The 24977-nt window shown below is 41.1% G+C and overlaps 2 protein-coding genes across 2 annotated transcripts; one reads left to right on the forward strand and one right to left on the reverse strand.

Moving 5' to 3' along the window:
- The first annotated feature begins 14109 nt into the window (after nt 1–14109).
- Nucleotides 14110–16421, forward strand: LOC137251165 (uncharacterized). Its single transcript, XM_067785296.1, has 2 exons — nt 14110–14397; nt 16067–16421. The coding sequence occupies exons 1-2, from the start codon at nt 14175–14177 to the stop codon at nt 16321–16323; spliced, it is 480 nt and encodes a 159-aa protein (XP_067641397.1). The 5' UTR covers nt 14110–14174; the 3' UTR covers nt 16324–16421.
- Nucleotides 16422–19440: 3019 nt separating this feature from the next.
- LOC137251166 (uncharacterized) lies at nt 19441–24343 on the reverse strand. The gene is made up of 2 exons (XM_067785297.1): nt 23915–24343; nt 19441–19937 (listed from the first exon to the last, which is right to left on the reverse strand). The coding sequence occupies exons 1-2, from the start codon at nt 24117–24119 to the stop codon at nt 19681–19683; spliced, it is 462 nt and encodes a 153-aa protein (XP_067641398.1). The 5' UTR covers nt 24120–24343; the 3' UTR covers nt 19441–19680.
- Between the last annotated feature and the right edge of the window lie 634 nt (nt 24344–24977).

Genomic DNA, 24977 nt, shown 5'->3' on the forward strand with positions numbered 1-24977 from the left:
TTTCATTTAATTTGTCTAGAATACTTTTAATGCCATTAGTCGAACAAAAATTTACCGATCCTTGTGAAATTTGGTAGGGGCATAGATTCTATGACGATAACTGTTTTCTGTGAAAATGGGCGAAATTGGTTGAAGCCACGCCCAGTTTTTATACACAGTCGACCGTCTGTCCTTCCACTCGGCCGTTAACACAATAACGTGACCAAAAATCGATATATCTTTACTAAACTTAGTTCACGTACTTATCTGAACTCACTTTATCTTGGTATTCAAAATGGGCGAATTCCGACTATGACCACGCCTACTTTTTCGATATCGAAAATTTCGAAAAATTAAAAAATACTGTAATTCTATACCAAATACAAAAAAAAGTGATGAAACATGGTAATTGGATTGGTTTTTTGACGCAAAATATAACTTTAGAAAAAACTTTGTAAAATGGGTGTGATATCTACCATATTAAGTAGAAGAAAATGAAAAAGTTCTGCAGGGCGAAATCCAAAGCCCTTGGAATCACGACAGGAATAGTGTTCGTGGTATTACATATATAAATAAATTAGCGGCACCCGACAGATGATGTTCTGGGTCGCCGTGGTCTGATATCTCGAAAACGCCTTCACATATACAACTAACACCTTTAATTTGATACCCATATCGTACAAACACATTCTAGAGTCACCCCTGGTCCACCTTTATGGCGATATCCCAAAATGGCGTACACCTATAGAACTATGGCCCACTCCCTTTTAAAATACTCTTTAATACCTTCCATTTGATACCCATGTCGTACAAACACACTCCAGGGTTACCCTGGGTTCATTTTCCTACATGATGATTTTCCCTTATTTTGTCTCCAACGCTCTCAGCTGAGTATATTATGTTCGGTTACACCCGAACTTAGCCTTCCTTACTTGTTTTAAGAAACTTTTGAAAGGTTAGAAAGAGTTAAATTTCGCAATTGGATTCTTAATGTAACTGGCAGTGATGCGCATCCGTTGATATCCATTTCGACTATAATGGGATCAATTTTCGATATGAAAAATAAATGGGATAGACACTCTTAAATGAAGAGAAAATATAGTAACGCGCCGAACGCCGCCGTCGCCGCACCAATATATTTGACATTCGCTGGCGGCGTGTGAAAAACGACGAAAATCGGCGGGGCGGCGGCGGCACTAATATCAAGTTATTTAAAATATTTCGATTCATTGCGAGTAAACTGTTTTATCAGTTTTTTTCACATCTTGTTATCTAGTAAAATCTCTATTATGATAAGCGTGTTTCATAAGAAAACAAATTGCGACAATTTAATGGTAATAAAAATATATTAGTTATATGAGTTAACCGGGGATTGCCCGTATCGCTTTAAAAGTATGAAAACATTTTTATTTCAAGCAATTTTTAATTTTATAATTTATTTAATAATTTGGGAAAAATTTAACAACGTGACATCAGGACGGACAAGCCGACAGCTGTTTCGATTATACCTTGTAAATCTCTTCAAAGCCTTTTCTCCCGGGAGTGGGAGTCGAACCCGCACTCCTACGATAGTTGAAATGGTTATAAACGCATTCAGCTACGTCATGCCTTAGTTGCTGTAAAGTTTTTCCCAATTGCCTTCTTTCGCATATATTATCTTCTACACATCACGTACTTCGTATGTAGTTATGTGTTGAAGTTATGCATGTTTGTAAGGCGGTTTCAGAGAAACGTGGTATTATTGCTGTTTTTCTCTATTTATAGAACTACAACGAATTAACCAAATCTTGTCTGTTTATATGAATTAATCGGGGATTGCCCGTATTGGTCGACTCCCACTCCCGGGAGAAAAGGCTTTGAAGAGATTTACAAGGTATAATCGAAACAGCTGTCGCCTTGTCCGTCCTGATGTTTAAATTTTTCCAAAATTATTAAATAAATTATAAAATTAAAAATTGCTTGAAATAAAAATGTTTTCATACATTTAAAGCATAGATGTTAAGTAATGATTAGATAATGCTAATGATTGCTAATTAACCTTCATTGCCGAAATTCTCTAATTCATTAAATAATTAGAATTAGTTCAACTAATTCCCATTAGATAATTGAAATGTTTATTCTAATGGCAATTAGTTGCCATTAGCAAAAAAAATTGACTTACCTTTACAATTAGAAATCTAATTGACTTCTGCTAATGCAATTAGATATTCAATTAGCTCGAATTAGAATCAATTATTTTGATAAAAATAATTTTTTTTCAAAAAATTATTGTAGTGAACGAATAATGATGTAAATAAATATATATAATTGATTCTATTTCGAGCTAATTGAATATCTAATTGCATTAGCAGAAGTCAATTAGATTTCTAATTTTAAAGGTAACCCACTTTTTTGGCTAATGGCAACTAATTGCAATTAGATTTACCATTAGAATAAACATTTCAATTATGTCATGGGAATTAATTGAGTTTAATGAATTAGAGAATATAAACCAATTGCATCAATTGCTAATTCTAATTGGAATTTAACAGGTATGATTTAAAGCGATACGGGCAATCCCCGGTTAACTCATATAAGTAGACAACATTTGGTTAATTCGTTGTAGTTCTATAAATAGAACAAAAACAACAACAAATACCAAGTTTCTCTGAAAACCGCCTTACAAACAGGCATACCTTCAACACATAACTACATACGAATTATGTGATGTGTGGAAGATAATATATGCGAAAAGAAGGCAATTGGGAAAAACTTTACAACAACTAAGGCATGACGTAGCTGAATGCGTTTATAACCATTTCAACTATCGTAGGAGTGCGGGTTCGACTCCCACTCCTGGGAGAAAAGGCTTTGAAGAGATTTACAAGGTATAATCGAAACAGCTGTCGCCTTGTCCGTCCTGATGTCACGTTGTTTAAATTTTTCCCAAATCTAATATCTAATATATATTATAAATGGGAAAGTTTGGATGTTAAGATGTTTGGATGTTTGGATGTTTGGATGTTTGGATGTTTGGATGTTTGGATGTTTGTCCAGACGTTTGTCTTTGTGACTCAATAACGCAAGAACGGCTGGACCGATTTGGATGAAATTTTGCACACATATAGCCAATAGTCTAGAAGGATCTACTAGCTATATATTTTTCAAAAGGGGCGTGGTCCCGCCCCCTAGGAACAGTTATAATTTAATTATTATATTTTTTCGTCTTTGCGACTGAATCACGCCAGAATGGCTACACGGATTTTGATGAAATTTGGGACACAGACAGTAGTCTACTACCGCCCACCTTTATCTCCCCCTCTGGTGTAAAATCCATAAATTGTTATAACTCAATCTAAATTTTCTCCTAAATCAATAGTTTTTGGTATCTGGTACATACAGAACGAGATCTAGACAATTTTGGAGGAACGATCAGTGGTCCTCTCCTCTACTCCCGCCATCCACCCTCCATCAATTGTTTTTATTAGCACGCTTTTATTAGCTTTACCTGTATGTTTCTATCTAACTTTTTATTCGCTCCAATGCGCCTACTGCCTTATTAACATGGTTTTATAATTAGCTTCACCTTATTTGTAATCCCGTAAGGGTCATATCGAGACCCTTCCGGTATCATTTCTGGATGGTTTTCGGGATCGGTCCGGGATTACGCCGGGGTAATTTCGGGACTTTTTCGGGACTATTTCGGGATCATTTTGGGACCCTTCCGGGATCTTTTCTGTATAGTTTACGGGATCCGTCCGGGATCCCGTCGGGGTTATTTTGGAACATTTTCGGGACTATTCCGAAATCATTTCGGGACTATTTCGCGATCATTTGGGGACCCTTCCGGCATCATTTCTGGATGGTTTTCGGGATCCGTGCGGGATCTCGTCGGGGTCATATGGGGACTTTTTCGGGATCATTTGAGGGCTCTTCCGGCATCATTTCTGGATGGTTTTCGGGATCCGTCCGGGATATCGTCGGGGTCATTTGGGGACTTTTTCGGGATCATTTGGGGGCTCTTCCGGCATCATTTCTGGATGGTTTTCGGGATCCGTCCGGGATCTCGTCGGAGTCATTTGGGGACTTTTTCGGGATCATTTTGGGGCTCACCCGGCATCATTTCTGGATGGTTTTCGGGATCCGTCCGTGATCCCGTCGGGGTCATTTCGGGACTTTTTCGCGACTAATACGGGATCATTTGGGAACCCTTTCGGCATCATTTCTGGATGGTTTTCGGGATCCGTCCGGGATCCCGTCGGGGTCATTTCGGGACTTTTTCGCGACTAATACGGGATCATTTGGGAACCCTTTCGGCATCATTTCTGGATGGTTTTCGGGATCCGTCCGGGATCCCATTAGGGTAATTTCGGGACTATTAGGGGATCATTTGGGAACCTTTCCGGCATCATTTCTGGATAATTTTCGGGATCCGTCCGGGATGCCGACGAGGTCATTTCGGGACTATTTCGGGATCATTTGGGATACCTACCGGCATCATTTCTGGAAGGTTTTTGGGATTCGTCCGGGATCCCGTCGTGGTCCTTTCGGGACTTTTTTTCGACTAATACGGGATCATTTGCGGACCCTTTCGGCATCATTTCTGGATAGTTGTCGGGATCCCGTCACGGTCATTTCGGGACTATTAGGGGATCATTTGAGGACCTTTCCGGCATCATTTCTGTATTGTTTTCGGAATCCTTTCGGGATCCCGTCAGGGTCATTTTGGGACTTTTTTGGGGCTAATACGGGATCATTTGGGGATCCTCTAGGGGTCGTTTCGTGACTTTTTCTGTTTTATTTCGGGATCATTTGGGCACCCTTCCGGCATAATTTCTTGATGGTTTGCCGGATCCATCAGGGTCATTTCGGGACCATTTTGGGATCATTTGGGGACCCTTCCGAGATCATTTCTGGATCCGTCCGGGATGCCGTAGGAGCCATTTCGGGATCTTTTGTTACTTTTCCGGGATAGTTTTTGGACCCTTCCGGGATCATTTCTGGATCTGTGCGGGATCCCATCTGGGTCATTTCCGGACTATTTCGGGATCATTTTGGGATCCTTCCGGAATCATTTCTGTATGGTTTTGCCGATCCGTCGTTGATTCCCTCGGAGCCATTTCGGAACCTTTTCTGGAGTATGTCGGGGTCATTTGGGAACTTTTTCGGGATCATTTGGGGCTCTTCCGGCATCATTTCTGGATGGTTTTCGGGATCCGTGCGGGATCTCGTCGGGGTCAATTGGGGACTTTTTCGGGATCATTTGGGGGCTCTTCCGGCATCATTTCTGGATGGTTTTCGGGATCCGTCCGGGATATAGTCGGGGTCATTTGGGGACTTTTTCGGGATCATTTGGGGGCTCTTCCGGCATCATTTCTGGATGGTTTTCGGGATCCGTCCGGGATCACATCAGGGTAATTTCGGGACTATTAGGGGATCATTTGTGGACCTTTCCGGCATCATTTCTGGATAATTTTCGGTTTCCGTCCGGGATGCCGACGAGGTCATTTCGGGATTATTTCGGGATCATTTGGGATGCCTACCGGCATCATTTCTGGATGGTTTTTGGGATTCGTCCGGGATCCCGTCGGGGTCATTTCGGCACTTTTTCTCGACTAATACGGGATCATTTGCGGACCCTTTCGGCATAATTTCTGGATAGTTGTCGGGATCCGTTCGGGATCCCGTCACGGTCATTTCGGAACTATTAGGGGATCATTTGAGGACCTTTCCGGCATCATTTCTGGATAGTTTTTGAAATCCTTTCGGGATCCCGTCAGGGTCATTTCGCGGCTTTTCGGGATTATTTAAGGATGGCTTTCAGGATTCGTCCGGGAACCCGTCAGGGTAATTTCTGGACTTTTCCGAGACTATTTCGGGATCATTTTGGGACCTTCCCAAGATCATTTCTGGATGGATTTCGGGATTTGTCCGGGATGCCCTCAGGGTCATTTTGGGACTATTAGGTGAGCATTTGAGGACCGTTCCGGAATCACTTCTGGATGGTTTTCGGTATCCGTTCAGATTCCCGTCGGAATAATTGCGGGACTTTTTCGGGATCATTGGGGTCCCTTCCAAAATCATTTCTGGATGGTTTTTGGGATTCGTCCGGCATCCCGTCGGGTTCATTTCGGGACTTTTTCTCGCCTAATACGGGATCATTTGCGGGCCCTTTCGGCATCATTTCTAGATAGTTGTGGGGATCCGTTCGGGATCCCGTCAGGGTCTTTTCGGAACTATTAGGTGATCATTTGAGGACATTTCCGGCATCATTTCTGGATAGTTTTCGGGATCCTTTCCGGGTCCCATCAGAGTCATTTCGGGACTTTTTCGGCATCATTTAAGATTGGTTTTCAGGATTCGTCCGGTATCCGTCAGGGTAATTTCTGGACTTTTCCCAGACTATTTCGGGATAATTTTGGGACCCTCCCAAGATCATTTCTGGATGGATTTCGGGATCTGTCCGGGATGCCGTCAGGGTCATTCTGGGACTATTAGGTGATCATTTGAGGACCTTTTCGGCATCACTTCTGGATGGTTTTCGGTATCCGCTCAGGATCCCGTCGGAATTATTGCGGGACTTTTTCGGGATCATTTGGTGTCCCTTCCGGCATCATTTCTGGCTGGTTTTTGGGATTCGTCCGGCATCCCGTCGGGTTCATTTCGGGAATTTTTCTCGCCTAATACGGGATCATTTGCGGGCCCTTTCGGCATCATTTCTAGATAGTTGTCGGGATCCGTTCGGGATCCCGTCAGGGTCTTTTCGGAACTATTAGGTGATCATTTGAGGACATTTCCGGCATCATTTCTGGATAGTTTTCGGGATCCTTTCGGGGTCCCATCAGGGTCATTTTCGGACTTTTTCGGCAACATTTAAGATTGGTTTTCAGGATTCGTCCGGGATCCCATCAGGGTTATTTCTGGACTTTTCCGAGACTATATCGGGATCATTTTGGGACCTTCCTAAGATCATTTCTGGATGAATTTCGGGATCAGTCCGGGATGCCGTCAGGGTCATTTTGGGACTATTAGGTGATCACTTGAGGACCTTTCCGGCATCACTTCTGGACGATTTTCGGTATCCGCTCGGGATCCCGTCGAATCATTGCGGGACTTTTTCGGAATCATTTGGGATCCCTTCCGGCATCATTTCTGGATGGTTTTCGGGATTTGTTCGGGATCACGTCGGGGTTATTTCGGGACCTTTTCGCGGCTAATACGGGATCATTTGGGGATCCTCTAGGGGTCGTTTCGTGACTTTTTCTGTTTTATTTCGGGATCATTTGGGGACCCTTCCGGCATAATTTCCTGATGGTTTGCCGGATCCATCAGGGTCATTTCGGGACCATTTTGGGATCATTTTGGGACCCTTCCGAGATCATTTCTGGATCCGTCCGGGATGCCGTAGGAGCCATTTCGGGATTTTTTGTTACTTTTCCGGGATAGTTTTTGGACCCTTCCGGGATCATTTTTGGATCTGTGCGGGTTCCCATCTGGGTCATTTCCGGACTATTTTGGGATCATTTTGGGATCCTTCCGGAATCATTTCTGTATGGGTTTCGCGATCTGTCGTGGATCCCCTCGGAGCCATTTCGGAACTTTTTCTGGAGTATGTCAGGATCATTTGGGGACTTTTTCGGGATCATTTTGGGGCTCTTCCGGCATCATTTCTGGATGGTTTTCGGGATCCGTCCGGGATCCCGTCACGGTCATTTCGTGACTATTAGGGGATCATTTGAGGAACTTTCCGGCATCATTTCTGGATAGTTTTCGGAATCCTTTCGGGAGCCCGCCAGGGTCATTTCGGAACCTTTTCGGGATCATTTTGGAACACCTTCAGGGATCATTTCTGTGTGGTTCCCTGGATACGTCTAGGATCGTGTCGTTGTCATTTCGGGTTTTACGGGACTATTCCGGGAACTTTTGGAGACCCTTTCTGAGCATTTCTGGATGGTTTTCGGGATCCGTCCACGATAGCGTGGGGGTCATTTCGTAGCTTTTTCTGGATAATTTCGGGATCATTTGGGATCCTATCAGGTTATCAGGTCATTTAGTTCTTTTTTTTACTCAATTACAAAAATAAAATGCATTAGACAGAAAACTAAATTTTAAACAGATAACTTGATAAGCAGGCTAACGCGAATAGCCCATATATTTAAATTTCTCCTTGCGGACGGGGCCGCGGGTAAAGGCTAGTATATTATAAAAGGCAAAGTTTGGATGTTTGGATGTTTGTCCAGACGTTTGTTTTTGTGACTCAATCACGCAAGAACGGCTGGACCGATTTGGATGAAATTTTGCACACATATAGCCAATATGCTAGAAGGATCTACTAGCTATATATTTTTGAAAAGGGGCGTGGTCCCCGCCCCCTAGGAACAGTTATAATTTAATTATTATATTTTTTCGTCTTTGCGACTGAATCACGCCAGAATGGCTACACGGTTTTTGATGAAATTTGGGACACATACAGTAGTCTACTAGCGAAATTCTTTTCGAACATGGAAAGAGGGGTTGGGGGTCCCACGAGCTCTTCGAGCAATTACTTTTTAATAATTTTTACACATTATAACTTTACGTATACTGGCCTTCACCAATATCACAGACTCAAGGGGTCAAATAAGTCGAGGGCTTACAAAGTAAGCAGTGACACCCTCCGCCCCCTCCCCCCTTTATCTCCCACTCTGGTGTAAAATCTATAAATTGTTATAACTCAATATAAATTTTCTCCTAAACCAATAGTTATTGGTATCTGGCACATACAGATCGAGATCTAGACAATTTTGGAGGAACGATCAGTGGTCCTCTCCTTTTACTCCCGCCATCCGCCCTCATTCAATTGTTTTTATTAGCACGCTTTTATTAGCTTTACCTGTATGTTTCTATGTAACTTTTCATTCGCTCCAATGCGCCTGCTGCCTTATTAACATGGTTTTATAATTAGCTTCACCTCATATGGAGACCCTTCCGGGATCATTTCTGGATGGTTTTCGGGATCGGTCCGGGATCCCGCCGGGGTAATTTCGGGACTTTTTCAGGACTATTTCGGGATCATTTTGGGACCCTTCCGGGATCATTTCTGTATAGTTTTCGGGATCCGTCCGGGATCCCGTCGGGGTTATTTTGGGACATTTTCGGGACTATTCCAGAATCATTTCGGGATTATTTCGCGATCATTTGGGGACCCTTCCGGCATCATTTCTGGATGGTTTTCGGGATCCGTCCGGGATCCCGTCGGGGTACTTTCGGGATCATTTGCGTACCTTCGTGAGATAAATTCTTGATGGTTGCCGGGATCATTACGGGACTTTTTCTGGGTTATTTTGGGTCCCTTTAGGCATCATTTCTGGATGGTCTTCGGGATTCGTCCGGCATCCCGTCGGGGTCATTTCGGGACTTTTTCGCGACTAATACGGGATCATTTGGGGACCCTTTCGGCATCATTTCTGGATGGTTTTCGGGATCCGTCCGGGATCTCGTCGGGGTAATTTGGGGACTTTTTCGGGATCACTTGGGGGCTCTTCCAGCATCATTTCTGGATGGTTTTCGGGATCCGTCCGGGATCTCGTCGGGGTAATTTGGGGACCTTTTCGGGATCATTTGGGGGCTCTTCCGGCATCATTTCTGGATGGTTTGCGGGATCCGTCCGGGATCTCGTCGGGGTAATTTGGGGAATTTTTCGGGATCATTTGGGGGCTCTTCCGGCATCATTTCTGGATGGTTTTCGGGATCCGTCCGGGATCCCGTCGGGGTCATTTCGGGACTTTTTCGCGACTAATACGGGATCATTTGGGGACCCTTTCGGCATCATTTCTGGATGGTTTTCGGGATCCGTCCGGGATCCCATCAGGGTAATATCGGGACTATTAGGGGATCATTTGGGGACCTTTCCGGCATCATTACTGGATAATTTTCGGGATCCGTCCGGGATGCCGACGAGGTCATTTCGGGACTATTTCGGGATCAAATGCGGACCCTTTCGGCATCATTTCTGGATAGTTTTCGGAATCCTTTCGGGATCCCGTCAGGGTCATTTCGAGACTTTTTCGGCAACATTTAAGAATGGTTTTCAGGATTCGTCCGGGGCCCCGTCAGGGTAATTTCTGGACTTTTCCGAGACTATTTCGGGATCATTTTGGGACCCTCCCAAGATCATTTCTGGATGGATTTCGGGATCTGTCCGGGATGCCGTCAGGGTCATTTTGCGACTATTAGGTGATCATTTGAGGACCTTTCCGGCATTACTTCTGCATGGTTTTCGGTATCCGTTCAGGATCCCGTCTGAATAATTGCGGGACTTTTTCGGGATCATTTGGGGTCCCTTCCGGCATCATTTCTGGATGGTTTTTGGGATTCATCCGGCATCCCGTCGTGGTCATTTCTGGACTTTTTCTCGACTAATACGGGATCATTTGCGGGCCCTTTCGGCATCATTTCTAGATAGTTGTCGGGATCCGTTCGGGATCCCGTCAGGGTCTTTTTGTAACTATTAGGAGATCATTTGAGGACCTTTCCGACATCATTTCTGGATAGTTTTCGGGATCCTTTCGGGGTCCCGTCAGGGTCATTTCGGAACTTTTTCGGGATCATTTAAGGATGGCTTTCAGGATTCGTCCGGGAACCCGTCAGGGTAATTTCTGGACTTTTCCCGAGTCTATTTCGGGATCATTTTGGGACCTTCCCAAGATCATTTCTGGATGGATTTCGGGATCAGTCCGGGATGCCGTCAGGGTCATTTTGGGACTATAAGGTGATCATTTGAGGACCTTTCCGGCATCACTTCTGGATGGTTTTCGGTATCCGTTCAGGATCCCGTCGGATTCATTGCGGAACTTTTTCGGGATCATTTGGGGTCCCTCCCAAGATCATTTCTGGATAGATTTCGGGATCTGTCCGGGATCCCGTTAGGGTCATTTAGGGATGCGTTCGAGATCCTGTCAGGGTCCTTTCGGGACTTCTTCGGGAGTATATCGGGATCATTTCTGGATGGTTTACAGGATCCGTCCAGGATCCCTTAAGGGTCATTTCGGGAATATTAGGCGATCATTTGAGGACCTTTCCGGCATCACTTCTGGATGATTTTCGGTATCCGTTCTGGATCCCGACGGAATCATTGCGGGACTTTTTCGGAATCATTTGGGATCCCTTCCGGCATCATTTCTGGATGGTTTTCGAGATTTGTCCGGGATCACGTCGGGGTTATTTCGGGACCTTTTCGGGGCTAATACGGGATCATTTGGGGATCCTCTATGGGTCGTTTCGTGACTTTTTCTGTTTTATTTCGGGATCATTTGGGGACCCTTCCGGCATAATTTCTTGATGGTTTGCCGGATCCATCAGGGTCATTTCGGGACCATTTTTGGATCATTTGGGGACCCTTCCGAGATCATTTCTGGATCCGTCCGGGATGCCGTAGGAGCCATTTCGGAATTTTTTGTTACTTTTCCGGGATAGTTTTTGGACCCTTCCGGGATCATTTCTGGATCTGTGCGGGATCCCATTTGGGTCATTTCCGGACTATTTCGGGATCATTTTGGGACCCTTCCGGAATCATTTCTGTATGGTTTTCGCGATCCGTCGTGGATCCCCTCGGAGCCATTTCGGACTTTTTCTGGAGTATGTCGGGATAATTTGGGGACCCCTCCTGGATATTTTCTGAATGGTTTTTGAGATCCGCCCGGGAGCCCGTCATGGTCATTTCGGAACCTTTTCGGGATCATTTTGGAACACCTTCATGGATCATTTCTGTGTGGTTCTCTGGATACGTCTAGAATCGTATCGTTGTCATTTCTGGTTTTTTTGGGACTATTCCGGGAACTTTTGGAGACCCTTTCGGGGCATTTCCGGATGGTGTTCGGAATCCGTCCGCGATAGCGTGTGGTCATTTCGTAGCTTTTTCTGGATAATTTCGGGATCATTTGGTATCCTATCAGGTTATCAGCTCATTTAGTTCTTTTTTAACTCAATTACAAAAATAAAATGCTTTAGACAGAAAACAAAATTTTAAACAGATAACTTGATAAGCAAGCTAACGCGAATAGCCCGTATATTTAAATTTCTCCTTGCGGACGGGGCCGCGGGTAAAGGCTAGTTATTAAATAAATTAAAAAATATATTAGATTTTGTAGTTTGTCATTAGTTATTTTGCAGTGATTGATTGACGTTAGCATACTTTATCTTCATTCGCCGCTTCGTAACAAGCCACGGCAGCTATTCCTGCTTTCCGATGACTGACGCCAATTGGGAGCACCAAGGGTGCCTCTCCGAACTCAGTGGAGGTCCAACCTTTCCCCTGCTTCCAAACTGCGCTTTCGTTTGAAATACTTTCTTGGGCGGAACTTTGTCGTCCATTCGCATAACATGACCTACCCGGAAAAGCCTTTGAGCTCTTATTTCGTGCACTATCTTCACATCTGTTAAGGGGACTTAGAATATACCCGCGGTAGGTATGCCTTTCGTAAAACGCGACTAAAATTCAAATCTCGTTCCTGGCGCTGGGCCTGGGATCTGCCATGCAAAAACGCTTTCCAATGAGGCATAGCAAACTTTCTAACTATCCATAAATTGGTAGTTCGTCAAAAATTTGACATCCAATTACAATAGAGGTATATTTTTTATAATCATTTGCTTCCCATAGTGCCAAAAGTATCAATGTGCTATCGAAATATGGATTTACAGAGGACGCGTTATGGAGATGAATTTGTCTTTTTTGTTACGAGCTGGGAAAAGTGCACAGATCAGGGAAAAGTGTATGATCAGCATAAGTGGTGCTCTAAGAACAACGCCAAGCGAAGCTCTTCAGATCAATCTTGACATCGTATCCTTTAATCTAGCAGGATACCAAGCAGCAGCAGCGTCAGCTCTGCGTTAAAGAGAGTCGTTCAGTTAAAATACTAAAACAATAACTTACTTAATAATTATATTTTCCTTCCTCGAAGCACAGACCGCAGTGCGATCACAACAGCTGCCGACAGAAAATTTATGGTAAACATTCCCAACAGGGACAACAGGGTCGGATCGGTGCTTCGCTGCTGACGGCAGAATTTTCATGTACACCAACGGCTCTAAGTTAAATGGAAGGGTTGGAGGAGGGGGTATATTCAAAGCATGGATATTTTCAACACTTTTTCCGACTACCTGATCATTGTGGTGTCTTCTAGCCAGAAGTATCAGCTAAGAATTGCAGCCAGTTTAGCGGTTTGGATATGGAAACACCCAATCAGCAAGGAAATCTTAATTTTAAGCGACAGCCAAGCGGCTATCAAATCCCTTGGCCCTAGCTTATTCAGTTCTGAACTAACAATAAACTGTCGCCGATCTCTTCAAACGGTGTTCCAACAGAACCCTGTTCACCTCACATGGGTGCCAGTACACCTCACATTGAGAGAAACTGTACAGCAGACGAACTTGCTAGGCAGAGCACGACAAAGAAGATTCTTCTTCACAATGCTAATGTTAAAAGAGTCTACCGCCAAGCCAACCATGTAAGGCTATGTCAGACATAAGCAAAACTGAATTGGCCCAAGTGGGATCTTAAGAGAACCCCTCACGTTTACACCCTAAGTAGGGATACAATTTGCACACTTGTGGGTATACTAACTGAGCACTACCTTATTGATAGGCATGCAGAAAAGCTCGGAGTACCCTTTCGTCGATACTTTAGGAGTTATAAAGATGACAAAGAAGAGGAAACGGTGGATTATCTAATGTGAAACTGCCCAGCGTTAAGTGGTGCCAGACCGTGCTCCTGGGCGATCCCTCTCTGGATAATCTATGCAAGGTAGTGTAGTACGACGTCAGGCACTTGGTGGACTTTATCAGTTCCTCGAATGGGTTCGAAGAGGTGAGGTGATAGTTTGACAACGGGCTTCTTGGCATTGGCCTATGTGTGCCTCCGCGGTAGCCACTTCACCCTAATTAATATAATAGCTTTAATCACTATGATAAGTTCACGTACATAGTAGTTTGTTTTTAATTTGATTGAACTGTTCAGTGATTTTCGCATTTAATATTGTTTATTACGTTTTATCAAAACCTGCTGAATGTTCTTTGCTTGTAAATGATAAGAGGCCACTGATTTCTGGTATCTTCCCTTTGCACGATTTCTTGCTGTGTTATAAATACTTGCTTATGTCGTAAAATATTGTCATTCAGTTTTTATAACAGTTACTAACAGTACTATTTCCGGTTAGAAAAAAATCACAAAATATAAAAAAATGCATTCGCGCACAGTGTGTTGGGTTTCTCTAGCTCTTTTCGCCGTTTTGACGGTGGGTTTCGTAGATGGTGGTGCAATTAAGGAAAACAACGTTATGGTTGTTAAGAACATGGTTGAATTCAAGAAAAGTCATCCCGAGTTGTGTTTGTTGCCATTGAGAAAAGAAACGGGCAAGGCGAGATCACAGTCGGTGCGTTACACTTTAGGCGGACGTATTGCAGGTAATTTAGTAACATAAGAATTGCATCCAGATAAGTCAGGATGAGTCATTTCATGAGACTACCGAAAGTGTTGTCCCCCATCGATTACAGTTTTAACATCAAAAATTATTATATCACTAGCTACTAAAGAAAAACTCATGTAGTAAGTCCTAGATACGCACGGTTGTGTTGTGTTGAGAAACTATGAAATAAAAAGTTAAGGCCAACAACTTCTCTAATAGTAGTGGATATGTTATTTGTGAGTTAGCATAGGAATACGTTGATTACTTCATTACATTTGCACTCAGAACAGTAAATCTTTTGCTGTATGCAATTTTAGACATACTGGACGCCGTGGTCAAGAACAAGGTTCACTTTATAAGAAACTCGTAACTAAGTAGGTTCCAAATAACGTCCGAATTGGCTAATATCGCTGTAGATAGTGGCATATTGGTTTGAAGAAAGTGCGCTGAACTTAAGGCCTAAGGATTAATACCCTCCAAAGCCCGCCCAACCAACAAGAGGGTCGCATCTGCAAGACGCACGGATTTGTTTTTCCGAGTTGTTGATTGGCGGAAGTTTGTTAAGCGTTGAGATCTAAAATTGCTCAGCTGCAGAATAAAAATAATCAGCTGAGTATTATAAATAACAGTTAGAAAATATACATATACTACATTGTTAAGTAAGTGAACTTTTTAGTACGTAAAATTTTTATTTTTATTTGTTTTTATTAAGAGTTAAGATATGATAGGAGAAGTGAATCCGTTATATCAAGTGAACTAGAATGAGTGTTAAAATCATGACACAAAGACCGAAAAGGTTCGTTTAATTCGAAATTAGTTCTACTATGCCTCAAAAGAAGGGGATTGTGATGTCTTGAATTGGGCTAGAAATCAATCCATTCAGTAGTTTAGCCATAAATATTACGCTTAGCATTTCTCCAAGACTTGCAAGAGTTGTAAGATTGATAAGCTTCAACCGACTAGTATAAGGGGGAAGATTATACGTAGAGTCCCACTGAAAATTTCTTAAAGAGAAAAGTAGAAATTGCTTTTGTACTGATTCAAGTCTATCTGCATGAACTCGATATTTTCGATTCCAGACTATTGATTCGTATTCTAGTATCGGTCTAAGTAAAGTGGTGAAAAGTGCTTTAGTTACATAAGGTTCACTACATTCTTTGGACCACCGTTTCACGAATGAAAGAACACCTCTAGCCTTATTGACAGTACCATTAATATGAAGGTCGAAACTAAGTTTAGGATCTATCGTGACTCCCAAGTCCACAAAAGACAAAAATTATTACATAATTACGTAAGAGGCTACTGGCAAAGATCTTCGAGAGAGGTACATGAATTTGAATTTGTTGAGGTTCAGCGGTATTGAATTCACGTTGCCCCAAGTAATTAATCTGCTTGAAACCGAGTCCTACATCAGGACAGACATGATGAGAGACTTAAAGATAGTGATTGTTGTTCGATTGTCTATTAAGTCCAAAGTAGAAGTTGTTTTGTATGCTAAGTGTGTTTTACAAATAGACGAAATAAATGGTGGGCTTCAAGCCCCGCTGCAACACGGGTACGAGATTGTACTTTATCAGACCGATTGTCTTACCTCCATAAGATTCTAAGTTCCATTCTGTATAAATAAAATGTAATACTTAATCTGTGTATACTTCTCCATATTGTAGGTGATCATTTGATTGCACAAGCTGCCGATATCAATTACTATCAAGTTGAGAAAGACGCAACAATTCAGCTGACTTATCCACAATCGGGCACTGGCAGCATTGTCACTTATGTAGAAATCGTTTGCGAGCAGGCCAGCAATGATGGTAATGCTTACGTAACAGCTGGTGGCATTGGGCAACGTTCGATCTCAATTGTGTTGGATGCAAGTAAGACCACGTTCTTCTCGTACAATGTACAATACTTTGGTTCAGATTAAATAAGTTTATGATGTAATTTTATGTACCTGTTTGACAACTTTTTATCAAATACAATTTGCATTAAGCAACATATCACATTTCACATGTACATAAATAAGATTTCGTTTTGACTCAAGAGATAGTAAAAGGAATAAGAAGGGAAAGCCAGAGAAAGCCAACACCAATTTGATTCAGAGACCAAGAGGATAGAAGAAGCCTTTTGCACTAGCTTACGAAATCGATCTATGATAACACTGTTAATCTTTAACTGTCCAGCGCCCGCGAGGTCATGGCTCCGGTTACGAGAGGCTGCGGACTTATCACGGCTTCAAAGAGCAATATAGCTAGGCTCTAGACAGCTGGGTTGGTACTTGCCGACTATAAGTCTGAGCTAATTCCATCCAAATCGTCGCTTCCTTAACCTTTTTTTGATAAAATAAAACTATGATTATAACATTTTTTTCTGATTTTTTACATACACTGAAAAGTTTTACTGAAAGATTTAAAAACGTTCACATTCAGCCTTATTGTAAACTTCGCGTGAATGCAATTCCCAATGGAAAAATTCCCCCATTTGGTCTGTTCTCATTGTGAACTTCACATGTGAAAAATTTCCCATTTTCGAAAAATTACCCTAACCGTCAACAAATTTTTTTTCACGTGAATGTATAGAATTTGTTCGCAAAACTGAAAGTGGGGAATAACACTCGATAAAATTTAAGGATTGTTTATTGCTTATTAAACTTAGTAAAGAATTATTTTCTATCACATTAGGTCTATAAACAAAAATCAGTTGACTTTCTTGGTAAGCACTATGGCCGAAAATCCTGAAATAGGAAAGGGGTTCCAAAAAAAATAAAGATAAAGTGCTGGCTTTTTGTAAGAAATTTAACAATTCCCTCAATAGCATGGGCAATGTGGCTATGGAATGTGCCATAATTTATATAGCCATTGCTTACAGGTTTGGATTGATCAAAAACGATACGTACGAAACAAGGCTGTCGAAAATACCAAAAATAGGAAAAAGACCGGTGGAGGACCTTGCAAGCAACATGTTTTTTCTGTATTAGAACAGTCAATATTGGATATAACTGCGTCAGCAGCATCTGCGGAAGGTGTCGAAGATGGCAAGCCTTTTGGTTTGAATGCAACGAAATCAACTGGTACGCAACGTGAAAATAACAGTAGTGATGAAGACAACAGCTCTAGTGAGGACTCTGAAGTGGAACTTAGTTGCATGGAAAAAGGCTTGGACGAAAATAGCACCGAAGCTGCCGGTGACACGCAAAGGGAAAGTGCTTTGCCTGTACAAAAAACCAGCCAGCAAACTCGCAAAAAAATTAACCCTTCGGAGCTATTAAACATTGAACTAGATGTTCCAAAAGAAATGAATGACAACGTCAGAAAGGGCTTGGAAATCCAGAGTCATCACTATACTGAAATAGAAGGCCACTTAAAGGAATTAAACCAAGGCCTCGAAAACTTTCAAAATATTCAAAACAGTTTACTAAAGGAAACAAAACGCTACAATTCGGAAATTGAACGGCTCAGAAAAATTGAAGTTGACCGTAAAGTCATACGTATAAACAGTCAAATGGAGGTTCAAAATTTGGGAAATACTAGCTGCAAAGAAAAGCTTAGGTATTAATTAGAATGTTTCGAACGTTTTTGTAAAAAAGATGAATTTTATGTACTTTATTTTTTGAAATTGGTAAAGCAAGATTAACAATAAAGCCGCTTTTGAGCTAATACAAACCAGACATTTCTTTGAAGAGTGTCATTCAATTATAAAAACATTTTGTCATAAATTTACATAAGGCAATTGCCTATATTTGCTCTAATACGCTTAGCTTCATTAAGGTATGATGAATGCGAGTCAGATTCTTTAAACTGCACGTGTTCAGAAATTTCCGGTTGAGAAGCTCTACTTGAAATAAAAGGTGTGTCATCGCACCGATACGTTAAGCATATATTGTGCAACGCGCAACAGACATTAGTAATTTGAGCTGATTTCTTAGGCGAATAATGTAGCTCCATGGCTCCTACTCCACACCTCCATCTATTTTTTAAGACGCCATTAGTCCTTTCCACAATGTTACGTCCACGTGTATGAACCTCATTAAATTTGCTTTCTGTGGAGCCATCTTCCGCTGATCTGTGGGGTGTTAGCAACCAAGGCTCCAGTGGATATCCAGCGTCGCCTATGAACAAGTAATCCTGTCCCATTGAAACCTTCAATTCACTTGTATTCCAAATTAATGAGTTATGGCAGGCTCCAGCGTGTGTAGCATCGACGTATCTTATTGCCATTTTGTTATCACATAACTGCAGATAAATTAATAACATGCGTAAAAGCATACACAAATTTTACAAATCTACCAGCAAAACATTCATACTATAGTAACCCTTTCTGTTATAATATAAGTCTTTATTATTCCTAGGGCCTATAATTCTAACGTGTGTGCCATCTATGCAGCCAATAATGCCTGGGATATTAAGTTGTTGATGAAAATCCAAAGCAATTTCACGCATTTCGTCTTTAGTAGGCAATTTTATCCACTGATTGCAAAGGGACTCCTCAAAAACATTCAATACATCAGACAAGACGTGGCTAAAACTTGACTGCGATAAGCCAACATCCACTTGCCTCCCTACTCCTTTTTGGTATGCTCCTTCACCAAAAAATCTTAGAGCAGCTGAAAGCTTTACGACTGTGTCTATTGCAAAACGTTTACGTGCCACTGGCAGACCACTGTGCAATACATCCAACAAATATTTGAACGCCGGCTTATTTATTCTATACAATTGGTGAAAGCTATGTATAAATAGTTAATACGCGATTATTTATTTGGTTTACGAGTATAATTATTTGCATGTTTACCTTGCATTGGGTAATTCAAGGGGATTACACTTGTCGCGTAATATCCTCCTGGACACTCGTTCAGCCAATTGCTGACTGGTATTAGTTTCTTCTTCAAGTAAGCACTAATCATTACAATTTTAATATTTAACGCAAAAATAAAAATGTTTGACTACACAACAGCAATTTTTTCTGCAAAAATTTGTAAACAAAACATGAGTGATGTTCACAATAGCATATTCGAAATTCGAATATAAGGATTGATTCACATGAAATTAACGATACGAATTTTTTGTTCATGGGAAATAAAAAATTCATGGGATTGATTTATTCACATGAAGTTTACAATAAAGCTGATTATCTTGTAACTATGTTCTACATAGTTTTCATTTCTTTTATTCTTAATTTTACTGCTTCACTAAAATATAATTTAAATATTTTTCATTTATAAAAATTTGGTTAAATAAACATTTTTGCTCAACAAAAATTATTTTACTATTAAATTATTAGCAGTGTATTAATAGCCGTAAATGAATATCTCAAATTCCACATAGTTTGTGCTATTGTAAGCAAAGAGTATATGACAATAAGATTTATTGATTCCGCCTTCAACGAAATGTGTATCTGCATCTTCTGATGAAACTGCGGCATAAATTTCCACTCTTGTGATTATATTCGTATCTTCGCCTTGGGATGGGTAGCGTAGCAGAGCTTCAATATCTACGGCGCTAGTGAATTGTGTTTTGTCCTGGAAGTTTAATAACAAGCGATCGCCTAAAGAGAAAGAAAAAAAAATTAGTTTAAAAAAAATATTGTTGAGATCTTATACGCTATTTCAAAATAGCTTCTTCAATCTTTTGATCAATGTGCCATTCTGGAGGTTGAATTGGCCGATCCGTGCCACCCTCACAGATAATGGTGGCAGACCTTAATGAGCCCATAGTGTTACAAGATGTTTGCTCAACGACCAAACTGAAAAGACTTTATTTAAAACTATGATCTAGAAGCTTTCTAGGGGTAGGGGGGGGGGGGGAGTATTTTGGCAGTTACTCAGAGTCAGCCGATAGTTAGGCTGCACGACCATTGCACTATTAAACATCCACTTGGACAGTGAAGCCGCTATGCAAGGGCTGGACACTCAAAAACTGTATGTGATGTGCTAGTGCCTGTGCTTCTTCACGGTCGCATTAAGCTTCTATTTGAAAAATAATATGCGTGACAGGGATAAGTGATATCTCCGACATCCAATTGTCACTATGCACTGCCGAACACCGCTGGCCACAAAGGTGTTCCTCGAATGAGCAAAGCGAGCGTTGGGTTGTCATCACCTCTTTCCAGGTGCGTATCCTACTGGGCAGTTGTAGATTACAAGACCTCAGCGGACATAATAGGGTTCTCTTAATAGTGATTAAAATGTTGCCGGGGTACGACTGTAGTATACATGAGTTGAGTTCTGCATGGAGGATGACGTAGAGAATCTGTTTTTCAAAGAACAAGGCGTAAATATCTCAGTATGGATATATGGGAATGACCGTATGCAATAGCAAGGGTCGTTGTTTAGCTTGTCATGAAGCATATCATAGCTTAACAGCCATTCTCTAAATGATCTGAAACCAATGTCGTTGCTAGTTAATGTGGCATCGCAACGGAACGCAAAAGTGTTCCACTGAACTGCCTTAGTTGGGACAGCAATTACCTAATCTATATTAAAGTAGTATAAAAAGAGATTAGAAGCTTGTGTGAATGCATTAGAATCTAAAGGCTTGGTTGGACAGCAATTACCTAATCTATATTAAAGTAGTATAAAAAGAAATTAGAAGCTTGTTTGAATGCATTAGAATCTAAAGGCTTGGTTTCCTAGAAAGCGGCACCGCTATATAGCGCCCGATACATAGCGGTAGAGTACGTTGTCAAAAATGTTGAAATGTAAAAGTTATTACGTTGAAATTAAGCGACGGCGAAGTTCGCCTTAACGTAATATAGCGGCGCGACAATAAATATTACGGCCGCGATGACGGTACAAACTCGTTCATCCAGTGGTATAGTGAGGGGGGGGGGCGGGGGCGGAAGGGGGACATCTTGCCGCGGGCGCTACTCACAGGGGGCGCCAAATGGTCCACAAAGCAGAACTTCCTGAATAAATTGTATTTTTATTATAACAGATTTCTGTAAAATATTGATAGCGGCACCGCTATTGGAGGAAACCAAACCTTAACGATTAGAGGATAAGATGAAAGAATTAGGAATATATGTACTTCTATGGGTAGTAACCACACCGACGGTCCTGGGTTCAGGTCCCGAACAAAGCAACATCAACATTTAGAAAAAGTATCTTCCATTAGAAAAAATATTTTCTACGCGGGGTTGCCCCTCGGCAGTGGCAAATATTCGGAGGGTATTTCTGCCTATTTCTGCCACGAAAAGCTTCACAGTTAAAATCATCTGTCTTGCAGCTGCCATTGGGAGTATAATCTCGACCTAAATTTGCTCCGATATAAATCGTGCCAAGTTCCTACGTATTTCTTTACATCTGTGGGGTTTTGAAGTTAGACTTGACGGCTTGAAACATACTTTTTTAGATAGTTTAAAACCAAAAAAAAAGTGAAGCGAAGTTTCCACAGTAGCAAAATTAGTCCTTTTGCCGATTTTTACTTGGGCTTACATTCAAACATCTGCTGTTTATTTGCGAAACTATACAATAGCGTCTGACATGTTAATTTTGATTTTCACACTTCATCCTTCAACATCAAAGCCTCCCGGTTTGACATTTGCTAAAGTTGGCGGCGCTATCCCAAACTAGTCCCTTGGAGTGAATCACATTGATTATAGCCAATCAACCAAGTTTAAATATCACCTACACGTTACGGTTCCTTTTACAAATGTGAATACGTAGGCACATATATTTACCAGGTGAGGCTTTGTCCTTCGCAAGAACACTCAAAGTGGTGAAGCAAAGCTTTCCCAAGACAGTCCAACTAATGACCGTGTGTGCTACTACCCTAATGTAATGGACAGTGGAACTACTCTGAAGCTACGCATTCATCCATAATGAGCTCTTATATCATAAGACAGGAAAACAACAGTTAATATCTTTCAACTTAAAATCGGTCGACTTTCATTCTAAAATATCGTTTTGATTTAAAGAAGACTATTTAAATCAATGCTGTGAACACAAACGTCTGCAAACTTGTAAAAATTTTATCCAGGGTCCTTGTAAAATTTTAATTATGTAGATGCGCCGAGGATTATACGACTTTCACCCATTCCGCAATGACATCCACTTAGACGATCCTTGGCCGAATGGTCACATCGGGAATTGTAGCTCTTAAAAACAGCCGAAAAACTGGAGGCGCCCTGTACCAAGAGCGTTGTTGTAGCAATGCTTCGCCGTACCTAATAGCTGCGACCGATCACAAATCGTCATCAAATCCTCTAACGGGAGTCCAAGGAAACTTGCTGTTTCAACGGGGGTGGACCATAATGAAAGGGGTGTTAAAGGCGTTGATTTCACATTACAATTAAAGAGATGGTTGGTGTCATGTGGGGACACATTGCTAGCGGGCATACATTTTGTATGTCGGGGTTGATTCTGGATATGTAAGATTTTAACCTGTTACAGTATCCAGAACGAAGTTGAGCCAGAGTGACTCGCGTTTCCCTGGGGAGTATGCGTTCCTCTTCCGCAAGTTTTGGGTACTGTTTTTTGAGTAATGGATTTACCGGACAATTCCTTGCATAAAGGTCCGACGCCTGTTTGTGAGTTCACCAAGGACCTGCTTGTGTTTTTTTGCTTCATACGGCTGAGTTCTCAGGTGCCGTATTTTCTCAAAATGCTTACGGAGATGACTCCTTAAGTCCCTAGGCGATGTTGGCTCATCAATCAGGTGTCTGTTGGGATGCCCAGGTTTCTGGGTATTCAACAGGAACTGTTTGGTTAGCATCTCATTTCTCTCCCTGATGAGCGTCATGAGTATTAATAGACCATTAATAGCAACCGTAAGCCGACTTTGTGCATGACTGCCAATGAGCCACAAATAATTTAAGGAAATTGTGTTCGCGACGATTATTAAGAGTTAACCCCAGGTGAAACTACGCTTTGCACGAGATATACAAACAAAAGTGTGACCATTATATGTATCTTTATTTCTTTACAACAGACGCAGCAGTGCCAATTCCGGGGTTAGGTTCGAAGCTTCTCTGGAGTAAGTGAACGAGGGACCATCCCTCCGCAAGGAGCTACTCCTGAAAATTTTTGAACGATCTGCGAGATTTTGAGGCAAAAACCCCGGATCTTTCCGAAATGGCCAAAACGTTGATTTCTTTAAATGCATACAAACAAAACCTTTCCTAAATATTATTTTTTTAAATAGAAAAATTAAGCTTTTTGAAAGTAAGAGCACCGGCGTATGCCGGCGCGCCGACCACGCCGCCGCCGCCGGTATATAATAGAGCCTACGCCGCCGCCGCCGATAAAGTGATCGGCGTAAACCTCTAATACATACATATACAAAAGTTAAAAACATATATATGTCACTCCACTTTTATTAATTTCCGGTGCAATATTAACTAAAATAAAACACTTTAGGTACATATATAAATAAAATTCTACTCATATTCTAGATATGGCAAGAAATTTAATGACATTCGACGCTAATAATAAAATTTGAAATTTATCGATGCGTTTTATTTAACTTTTGGCTGATGCAATCATAAACTTCCGGGAAGCAGCATAAAATCGTAAACACACTCACCTGAAATTCTCTTGCCCGAACTAAATACGTATTGTCCTCCAACATAATGGGTCTTATCAAATGTAATCAAGTCCACTTCTGGATGTAGGACTGTATAACGGGAGTCATTGCTAACGGTATCTATACCCGAATATTTAAGATCAGCAGCTAAGGCGATACTCAAAAGAATAAAAACGATAATGCATTTCTGTACAATACTAAACATTTTTTATGTTTTTGTTGTTATTTTTATTATTTTTTCTTTCAGCACTTTCACTAAAAATTTATTAATTGAGAATTTTGCCGAGTTTGCTTGCCGCAAGTGTACCTTAGTCTTAAAATCAAAAATTCGACTGTTGTTGACTAAACGTTTTATAAATAAATAAACTATTGAGTGCACTTAAATGAGTTCTTATAGGGGACGCTTGTTTTGGTTGTCTGATAGACCCTAATACGATTTTGCAAATAAATCAACTCTTCAATGAATGAATGATTTGATGAGCAGGTTGCCACTGAGACGTATTTTTTTGCACAAAAATTATACTGAGCTTTTGCAAAAATCTCTAAATTAAAAAAAAAAAAAAACAAGTAAGGACGGGACTGTCTTAGGCTGTGCCGAAGACTTCATACCTTTCATGAATGGGGCTGAACAATAATCTTATCCCATTCGTAATCTCCAAATAATGCGCTGTATAAGATAAGAAATATATAGGGAACTGTACATACCTAAACATTTTAAGATAAATATAAAAAAATGGCAAAAAACCCCCTTATCTGAACGATCGGTTGTATGGGATATATATTATATATAGCTCCGATCGAAATATTTTTTACAGGAAATCTTCTATGATATATTAGAATATATATCACCATGTTTCACGTGTTTATATTGGAAACTAAGGCAGAAATGGCCAAAAATCTGTCTATCTGAACGATCGGTTGTATGGGATGGGTATATACTATATACATATAGCTCCGATCAAAGTTATTTTTTCAGGAAATCTTCTATGATGTATTAGAATAAATATCTCCAAGTTTAACGTTTTTACATTGGAAATTAAGGGAGAAATGGCCAAAAATCTTT

This window comes from Eurosta solidaginis, chromosome 4 (genome assembly GCF_040869045.1).
Source record: "Eurosta solidaginis isolate ZX-2024a chromosome 4, ASM4086904v1, whole genome shotgun sequence".
In the NCBI taxonomy this organism is placed as follows: domain Eukaryota; kingdom Metazoa; phylum Arthropoda; class Insecta; order Diptera; family Tephritidae; genus Eurosta; species Eurosta solidaginis.

Excerpts from the sequence above, each read along its gene's own strand:
- LOC137251166 (XM_067785297.1), bottom strand. The coding sequence starts at position 24,119 with ATGTTTAGTATTGTACAGAAATGCATTATCGTTTTTATTCTTTTGAGT. Across the intron at positions 19,938-23,914 it reads TTCGGGCAAGAGAATTTCAG|GCGATCGCTTGTTATTAAAC; the intron begins GTGAGTGTGTTT and ends CTTTCTCTTTAG.
- LOC137251165 (XM_067785296.1), top strand. The coding sequence starts at position 14,175 with ATGCATTCGCGCACAGTGTGTTGGGTTTCTCTAGCTCTTTTCGCCGTT. Across the intron at positions 14,398-16,066 it reads TTTAGGCGGACGTATTGCAG|GTGATCATTTGATTGCACAA; the intron begins GTAATTTAGTAA and ends TCCATATTGTAG.